At 48.0% G+C, this 9,781-nt stretch overlaps 2 protein-coding genes across 2 annotated transcripts; one reads left to right on the top strand and one right to left on the bottom strand.

Annotated features, from left to right (window-relative positions):
- Positions 1–1,249: 1,249 nt before the first annotated feature.
- EPUS_02186 (Protein ras-2) lies at positions 1,250–2,017 on the bottom strand (the record flags this gene model as incomplete). Its single annotated transcript, XM_007803953.1, has 2 exons — positions 1,250–1,885; positions 1,940–2,017. The coding sequence occupies 2 exons, from the start codon at positions 2,015–2,017 to the stop codon at positions 1,250–1,252; spliced, it is 714 nt and encodes a 237-aa protein (XP_007802144.1).
- A 3,044-nt stretch (positions 2,018–5,061) lies between these two features.
- Positions 5,062–9,323, top strand: EPUS_02185 (uncharacterized protein; the record flags this gene model as incomplete). The annotated part of the gene is made up of 8 exons (XM_007803952.1): positions 5,062–5,073; positions 5,138–5,466; positions 5,540–5,804; positions 7,996–8,583; positions 8,634–8,649; positions 8,702–8,935; positions 8,981–9,179; positions 9,248–9,323. The coding sequence occupies 8 exons, from the start codon at positions 5,062–5,064 to the stop codon at positions 9,321–9,323; spliced, it is 1,719 nt and encodes a 572-aa protein (XP_007802143.1).
- Between the last annotated feature and the right edge of the window lie 458 nt (positions 9,324–9,781).

The raw sequence follows: 9,781 nt of genomic DNA, 5'->3' as shown, positions 1-9,781 counted from the left end.
AGGGGGAGGGGAATGTGTGAATGTTACGTTTGTGGTAATAGATTGACTTGAAGACCTTCTTGGGCTGGTAGAGGAGATGCGTCATTTCCCAAACCGCCATTTCGAAATCCATCTGGGGGAACTTGAACAGCCTGCCATTGTTGGTCTTTCTCAGCAGCGGATCATTCAATCACATCACATCACATCATTCCCGCAAGAGAAAAGCTGACCTCCTGAAGAACCTGGGCATTCCGACTTCAGAGCGTCGCCTGTCTGGAGCTGTACTCCCGAAATGTGTAGAGCTGCCATAGGGCCGAGGGATTGAGATGTGAGGGCCAGTCATGGGTGTTGGAGTAATATATGAGACTTCCGGAATAGGACGATATAAAATGCGACTGAGGTGATATGATGAGGCGCCCTCCAGCTCTGGACTTTGATGCAACAGGAGGCTGAAGTTTGCACTGTTTGCATTGATTGCGCTGTTTGTCACCAGTGCCAAGGCCGCCCCTTGCTCGTTCGCTTCACTTTGAGAAATGATATCTATGCTGCTGCTACTGCGTACGTGCTACACAGTCAAGTGCAGACTGGGGTCAGAGCATGCGGTTTGCAGAGTAAAAGTGATGACCCATGTTTGCTTCACAGCCGCTTCAGTTACACTTTGTACCACAAGCCTTGCAAGGGTCAAGGTTGCAATTGTGATGACCTAGTTCTGTACCTACGAGGTACGCGGCTGCTGATCAAATTCTATGTGTGATATCATATTTACAAGGAAGCAGAAAAAGAGAAGATACTTCCCAAGTGGAGGCAGTCCCTTAGCCAGTGCCACTGGCGCAAACCACTCCGCATAAACATCAGGAACGTTTCGCACTATCTCATTATGCGGGCGGAGATGTCGTAGTCGTTCCTCAATGTTCTCAAATCACACCCTTAAAGCAGGGGCGCCGAGATGTTTGTGCGGTTGTAAAACGAACGTTTCACCAACGTCCATGTATCTAGAGAAGGTGGGCGACCTGAGAAAATGTCGGAGAAATAATGGCTGGAGCATGGCGAACAAGAAGATCTGGAGACGAGTACGGCGGACCAGTTGCCGGACTTCCTTAGCGGCGACGTAGAACCGAGATAGGCCATCGAGCACACAGAGCTAGAATTGTGCTTTGATTCAAATTGGCTCATGTCTGGTCGCAACATGGTTGTCAGTGTAGTGACTTGCCGTATGTCGCCGATTGGACTGAAACAATGCCCACAAAGCATTGTCCCAAGGCCACACTCATCATAATATGACACATTTCGTCTTATTCTCTCTCCTCTTCCCTGCATGGATGAAGTGGTCTGTAGTACGATCTCGCATGCTGCTTGTGCTAAAACCCGTTGCTCTTCGGTCCGGTTGCCTGGAGGGCTGTGACCGCTGTCTCCTTAAAGCTCGAACCACGTCGTAGAAGGCTCTCTCGACATTGATGCAATTCTTTGCCGATGCCTCAACAAATTCACAGCCCAGGTCACGCGCCAGCGCTTGGCCTTCTTGTGAAGAGACTGCTCTTTCAGTGACTTTGTCGCTTTTATTTCCAACCAACATAACGGGCACCGGTCCAGTAGGAGCGGATATTGCCAGCGAGGGGTTCAAATAGCTTGAACCTGTCGGCGACCCTGCGTTACCCGAGTCTTTCACCCTTTGGATCTGATTATAGTATTTCCGTATGCTGTTGAATGATTGCCTGTGAGTGATGCTGTAGACCAGAACAAAGCCCTCGCCATCTCTTATCCATTGATCTCGTAGAGAAATATACTCCTCTTGTCCGGCGGTGTCAAGAACTTCTAGCATGCAAGCTTGATGGTCTATTACCACCTGCTTTCGGTAAGAATCTTCAATGGTGGGGTCGTATGTCTCGACGAAGTGGTTTAAGCAGAGCTAGAAAAGATGTTAGCCTCGTGCATGCAAGGGGCACAAGGAAGCACTACTAACCTGAATGGTAAGAGCTGTCTTCCCAACACCACCGTCTCCGAGAACCACCAGTTTGTGGAGTGTCATCTTTCCTGCCATGATTGCGGTGCGATTTTTCTATCGAACGTCGAAATGACACCGTTGAGAATAGAAGCACAAAGTCATAAACCTCGTTTGAAACCCAGCTCAGCTGACAGAAGTCCTCCCAAGGAACAATTCAGAATGGCGCAGCCCTATTCCACGCGAATCTAATCGTGTTTAAGATGAAAGTAGGAATCCTTCGACGTCCTGCTCGAGAAGGATGGTAACTCTCTTGGCCCACGTACAGGCAGTGCAACAAGACAGGGGGGCCAGAACTGAAGATCGTCCAGCCTGGGATCACAATCCGCAAACACTCCCTATCCGCCAGGCGACGTTCGAATAGCACACGATGTAATCGTGTAATGCTGCAAGCCAGATTGGCCTGAGCGCGGGTGTGAGCAATATTTGGGCAAGATCCTCCGCCGCCACCCTGTGTGATCCCAAGCAACACAACGTCCTCCTCCAGCTCTAGCCTCAACCAGAAGGTACAAGACGCGTGTTGTATGTTGGTGGACCACAACGATTGTGACTAATTGCTCCGCACCCTTTCTTAGACGTTTTCCCTACTATTTGAGCCGATGGTAAAGCTGAACCGTTCTAACAGATTCTTTGCCAGAGAGGGTTCGAGAGGGGTTCGAGAGACCTGTAAAATCAATATTGACCACAGACAGGAACGAGCGATTGCAGGATGCGAGGTTAGAATAGAGCTTGAGAGAAGGTTTGTGAAAGATTTTGTGCTCCAGGCCGGTTCGGTTGGCCCGCAATTTCGGGGCAAGATAGCTCCAACAAGAGGTGTTTTTAGCTCGCAAAAAAATTGCAGGAGAGCACAGAATCAGCCTGCTGGAAGGCTCTGTAGAGTTTGGAAGAATGGCCGACTGAGATAGCATTGGATAAGACTCAAAGTAAAAAGGTCCCAGCCTAAAGGCTTAAGTCACCATACTTTTTGGCGTTTCTTCTTTTCGAGCCGCAGCTGAAACTACAGCTACATTACAGCCTACATCACAGCTACATCACATCTAAGGAGTACCACAATAACATGAACCACGCACCAAGTAAAGCCATTCCCGTGGTTTTCCGGTTGTCAGACCTCCAATTGGCCAATTCATCATGGACCCAGCAGCATTCTTATGGTTAACAAGCGGACTTAAGGCGCCATAACCAAAGCAGCACAAGGTTGATTGGCGTCTTGAATCAGTCAATGCACTTTTATGCAGGTAGCATGGCATTCGCGGCAAGTTAGCACGTATCTACTACCTAGCCACAGGCAAGAGCTGCAGCTTCAAAAGAAATCACACCGACCGTCAAGGGTCTGGGACGGTTCGAAGTACAACGATGACCTTCGAGTGCAGAATGTCGTTGGTTCGGGCTGATTGGCTACTGAACCCATCGTATTGCTCCTCCTGGATTGCATTCCTGTCACCCCAGCAATCCTCCGCCACATCTACGCAGACGAGAAGCCGGTTTGGCCCCTTAACACGCCCACTATGGGGCCACATTTGATATTGGGAAAGAGTTCCAATGGCTGAACATGTGCATACTTGCCCGGGTATGATTCGCACTGAAGGAGTATACATCGCCAAGCATCCGATTATCTTGTGCATATCGGCCAACCACCATCACCAACACCTATGCCCAATTTGCTTCATCATAATAGGGCCAATTGGTCTCGTGTGCAGTCAAGGAATCTTTCATGAATTCAAGCCCAAGATGCACATGTTGCCGATCTCGGGCGGCACGGCCCTGTTGACGAAAAGTTCTCACTACGTATAGCAAAGGAACAGGAACAAATTGTACTACGTAGTACGGTTCCGTCGCGTGGTTTTTGCTTGTGCTCCGATCTTCTGCGCCAATCAGCCTCTTCCCATTAATAAATATTATCGTGCCGTCCTGCGGCCAACGAGGAATTTGCGGAATCGGAATCGCGATAGTAAGAGCGTTGATGGGCCGCGGGAGTCTTTTGCGGGCAGGAATTTTCTCGTACGCTTTTCCAGCGAAGCATCTCCATACAAATAATGAATATTCTTGGCGTCGTTGAAGTCTCATCCAAAGCAGGGTCAGATACAAGAAAAAGGACAGGTGTCGGAGCAGTTTTAACCGACAGTAGATTGTGGAGGAGAACACGTACACTCGTGCGCAAGTACTGAAATAATCCATCACAAGGCTCTGTCCCTGCGATTCGTGTTCAGAGTGCAATCCAACATTCCACCGAGCTTTACCTTCCAAGTGCTCTGTTTGAATTAAGGTCAGCTCTTATGACCGGTTCGCATAATTCTGGGAAGCTTCTGATTGCAACAAGATGACTTCAATCGACCGCAAGACACCAACTCCACGATCGCAGCGCTGCAGTGACTTGCCAAATTATCCGTGATCAACGGGGGTTCAAAAAGGGTTGGCCGCTTTTTTGGCCCAGTGCCCTTTCCATGTATTAGTATCGCAAAAGATGCGGCCACGACTTTCTGAGCCCGTTTTTCAGACCCTGTGCGGAAGAATTACTAATACTTGATAAGCATTACGGCTGAGCAAGACACTTCATTTGCCTCAGATCCTCAGACGTGCCTGCAACTTGATTGGCTGACTCGCTGATTCAGCAATCCCGAGCAAGATCGCCAAAAACAGCCAGATTGTCGTTCGTCAAAATGATCACAACTCAACCACTTCTTGATTGATTTTCAATTTGAGCTTGGTCGGAGTTAGATTATTCAATGATCTAACTTATTTTCTACTTAATATGTCTATCTTCATCATATTCAAGTGATAAAAGGCTAAAAGTAAAGCATTCTTTTTTCATTTTCTCATTTTTTGTATGTCATTCTCAAAAGTACGCCGAAGTGTAGATCTGGGAATGACAATCTGGCTGTTTCTGGCGATCTTGCTCTCAGACGTGCTTATGGCTAAGCTGCTTACTAAGTTAATATGCGCCAGCACGTCTGAGGAACTGAGGCAAACACTTCATATATAACATCACAGCCCAGAGCACGCCGAATACGCTTTGTCCGCAAGCGAAAAATACCAGAAGATCCACCAAATCTAACATCGAGTTCAAAAGTCCTTCTTCGAACAAGATGACAAAAAAGGTGCAAATGCAAACAACAATGGTGTAATCGTGGTACTCAAGAGATACTACTAACAATCAGACAGGCTGCCATCTACAAGCACGCCGACGCAGATGGTCAATTCCGCCGGAGAGACTCCCAATTTCGGGATTGGATTTCAAGAGATCCTTCGGCGCGATTTCCGGCAGAAAAAGATCGCTATGCACTATATCTCAATCTTGGATGCCCTTGGGCACACAGGGCTAATTTAGTCCGTTCACTAACGGGGCTGGAGCCATTCATCCAGCTCATCCTTTGCAATTCTGTTTTGAATGAAGATGGTTGGCTATTCGATGGACAACATGGGTCACCTACAGAAGATCCTCTCTACGGGTTCATTGCCTTGAAACAATTGTACCTCAAGGCCGACCCTGAGTATGTAGGTCGATGCACGGTCCCTTGTTTTATGGGACAAGAAAGCCGAGACCATCGTTAATAACGAGAGTAGCGAGATCATCCGCATGTTTTATACTGCGTTCGATGATCAGCTCCCAGAAAACATGCGGGAGGAAAATCGTCCTGGGGGTGGGTTTTACCCTGAACATTTGAGAAAGGACATCGACGCAATGAACGAATGGGTCTACCATACCGTGAACGACGGAGTATACAAGACCGGTCTCGCCACGACACAAGAAGCATACGAGTCAAATCTCATCCACTTATTTGAGTCCCTGGATCGGCTTGAAGAGCACCTTGGCGAAAATATCACAGAAGTAGATATCCGGCTTTATACCACCTTAAGCAGATTTGATGTGGCCTATTACAACATCTTCAAGTGCAATTCGAAGATGATCAGGCATGATTATCCACGATTGGACAGGTGGTTGAGAACGCTCTATTGAGACGAAAGTGAGAGAACAAACGGTGGGGTCTTCAAGAAGACTACGGACTTCCATGTTGTGAGAATCCTTCTATCTTGTGTGATGGCACTTGCTCCGCTGACCAGTTCATTGCAGTACAAAGTTGGATACTTGCACGCATTAGGCATGGACAAAAGCGACCGCTTCATTGCCCCCCCCAGTCCGGACATCTTGCCACCCGTTGCTTAAACAATATGGTAACTGGGTGCTGCCTGGCTGTGGAGCGAGTACACCGATATTCGACGTGATACTCCTGCATTACAATTTGGGTTTACGGTGTGCCGCCAGTGCGTTATCAGCAGGTTTGGACTTTTTGTCGTCGTCATATACGTTCGGAGATGTCATGCTCGGACGACCTTTGTCCCATCAAAAGTATTAGCAGTTCTTGTTACAAGAAGCCTCAAATAACCATCTAGTCTTTGCTTCCGAAAAAAAAATTTAATCTTTGATACCCAACCGCCTAACGATATCCTCAAGCCCACCATTCCTAATTCTAATCCACGTATCCACCCACACCCGCCTGTCTCATTGTTCTCAATCTCCTCACTCCCCATCGCTCCTTCTCCCTCCTTCTCCACAAAAAGATTGTAATATTCACACCTCCTCGCCGCTTCCAATCCCCCAAGTGCGCTGCAAAAAACCTACGCTCCGCCCTCTTCAAATCCAAATCCCCTGCCGCACCCTCACAGTTCAGTACACTCGGCTTGTACACGCAAAAATACTCTCCACTGAAGAACTTCGCATACGAGAGTTTGCCATGCGCTGCAAGATAGTGAAGCAGCGTCTGATTGCCATTGGAGAGTGTGCAGGTTGTGAATTCGTGATTCAAGAGCCGATGGCTATTGGTTGGATCAGATCAGGGATCTAAACTGTGCCGTATCAACACCGTATCTTCCTTTCGGTCTGAAGTTCAGAGATCGAGGAGGTTACGTTTCAAGGAGCTCATCTAATGAGGAACGCTGGTGCTGGTCTAAGCTTCTGAGGGTTGTGTTGGGGTTGGCGCTGTACGTTTTGGTAAAGACGTAATAGCTGTGGCGCTACGTTTGGGCGAATTTGCACTAGTATACGGAGTTTTGTTTCAGCTTCTCGAGTATTTAGGACGCAGCTAGAGAGGCTTGGGTGGATTTAATGATGAAATAGTTGGTGATGATGCGGCGGTCGAGTATGGTGCCAAAGGCGTCTATTAGGATTGCTTTTGGGGGATTTGGTTAGGCCATGCTATCTGTGGGTCAGTGTGGAGGCGGCAATATCTAATGGATAGAACAACTGCTTATTAAACGCGAACGGGTATGAGATCAATAGATTCAGCCTTAACATTTCTCCTTTCGCTGCTTGACCCTCACACCTCCGGTTGGCTGCAGGTTCAGGAACGCCAAGACGCGGAGAAGCTGGTTAGAGATCTGCAGTTATTATTGATTGAAAGGCCGGAAAGAGTCTGGACTTCCGGTGAGTGCTGTGATTGATATCATATCTTAAGTCCGAGCCAAGGCCGTTCCTCCGAATATCGCCACAGGAAATCAGTAGACCTAGAGGGCTCGTGGGATTTGCAAGAATTCGAGCATCAATTCTTCTCATGATTCAGGTGGGGAGGTGACCAGAAATCCACATCATTACTTGAGACTCTACTGGGAAATATATTACCAAGCAGAGAGACCAAGTCATCAGTACGAACAAGATGGCTTGTTTGATAAGTTTACCTCACGAAATACTACACAATGTTTTTGCAGAAGCAGATCCTGTTGATATGGCATCTTTGGCCTGCACCTGCCGTTCGTTTCATGGTTTCATTCAAAAGAATCGTTGCCTCTTCAAGGAACTCTATCTTAAATCATTTGTGAGAACTCCATGCTAAGCACCCTAGTAACTTAATAATAGAAGAGCAGGATCCTCGGATACGAGAGGCTGGAGACAAGGAGCCGGCCTGGGAGGAGCTTCTTCCGAGGCTTGTGAGGCTTCAGAAGATCCTTGATTCTAGCGATCAAAACACGAAGGCATGTCTCCAATCTGCCAATGACAGAGATCATATAGTAACAGTGCAAGCCAGCGACCGAATTTGGAATACGTGGCGGATACTGTTGCTGACCTGTTACGAAACACCTCGTCTGAAGCACAGCATCCTCTCAATGTTGCATTTCTCGCAGAGCTCTTTCAGAAATCAGCGAATGCTGAACTCTTCCTTTGCAATTCTTCATTGTACGAGAGAGCAAAGAAAGAAGGTAGGAGCCCTTCTGCGACGAAAGCCGAGCAACAACTGAGCGCAAAACTCCACTGCCTATATGGAGTGCCGATCCTGTACCCAAAACGGACAATATGCAAGCCTGTCTATCCCTATGCAACGTCCAAGGTCTATGACCTCCGTCAGTATACCGAGAAGACCTTCTGGGGCCCTTTCATAGACGACGGATCACAGGACGTCGATTGGGAGAAAGTTGAAGCTATTATGGTGGTCCTTGGTCATAACCTGCAGATATTTTCCGACAGAACTAATGGCGCGTTCAAGCCTATCTGGATTGACCCATTCTTCGGAGCCACTCCTGACAGTTACACGTCACCATCCTCACCTGTGCCGGAAGAACCTCCGCTGTCCTTGGATTTCATTGACCCATATAATATTACAGGTACTTGGAGGAGAGTTAGTGCTCCATCACCCCTTCGTCGAGCTCTGGCTAATCTATACTGTAGGTCGTTTGTTTTCTTGGTGAGTTACTGAAACGCCGGCGCAATGCCGCAGACCGCGACTGATTGCCTAGACTATACCGAACTCTTTTCATACAACTTTTCCTCCGCACCACCTCCATCCGATGAGCCTCGAGAACCACTAGATACGGGCGAGGCAATTCGGCTTATTATCATGAACCTCAAAGCAACCAAACTTGAGCAGCCCGGTCCAACAGATGGTCAAACATTACCAATTGTTCATTTTACCGGCACTTCACGATCGATGCATGCCAGCTGGGACCCCAACTCGAATTCCACTATACGTGGTAAGTACCTCAAAACCCCTTGGGCGCCACTTCTGACATCAACAGGCACAGTCAGATTGACGCCAGAGGGGGAAATACGATGGACAACATTTTCAGTCTACCACGGGTATGATCATCCAAAAGACATCATCGAATGGAAAGAGACTGTTTTAACAAGAAACAGTGAAGAACGATGGCGAAGCGAAGGCATACAAATAGGTGGTCGCAATTCCGCTCGAGGTGTATTTGGAAACTGGTTCGATAAGTATGTCATGATCTCTTTTGAAGATAACCGCCTCCCAATACCCTGCTGACTGGTCTTGTTTTGTGCAGAGATTTTGATCCACAGGGACCAGCGGGTCCTACTGCGCTCTGGAAGACCAGTGACAGATGTACCGCGACCTCATAGACGTGACTCGGCTTGTAATTACATATTAATCGGAAAGGGGTGTTCCCTATGGGGGGTGGATCTAAAGCAGCTTGGCTTAGCGTCGCGCCCGATGTACTGTATCCGCCGCTTTGTTACGGCAGAACACCTCCTTCGAATATGTAATTAGTACATTCCCCTGACATAGCCCTTGGAAGATATCCCGACAATGCTCTTTCATGTATGCTGAATCCACTTATGGGAATCATGCATACCATGACAGGTTCTGCTACTCTACCTGGTTCGCTTACCGATAAGCAGGAACTTTCGCTCGACCAGCTGTGTGTGCCTGGTGAACATCTGTCAGTAGCAGCACAAGGCTGCTCCAAATATTCTGGCGATTTTGGAGGATCACTGGTTATCTTAGAAGGGTTTTCCCTTCAGGGTCTAAGCCACAAGCGGCGATCATGATCGCCCGGTGAAATGACGAAACACTACTA

The sequence above is a fragment of the Endocarpon pusillum genome (genome assembly GCF_000464535.1).
Source record: "Endocarpon pusillum Z07020 unplaced genomic scaffold scaffold2749, whole genome shotgun sequence".
In the NCBI taxonomy this organism is placed as follows: domain Eukaryota; kingdom Fungi; phylum Ascomycota; class Eurotiomycetes; order Verrucariales; family Verrucariaceae; genus Endocarpon; species Endocarpon pusillum.
The sequence above is the reverse complement of the archived record's forward strand: the minus strand, read 5'-3'. Positions and strand labels throughout refer to the sequence as shown.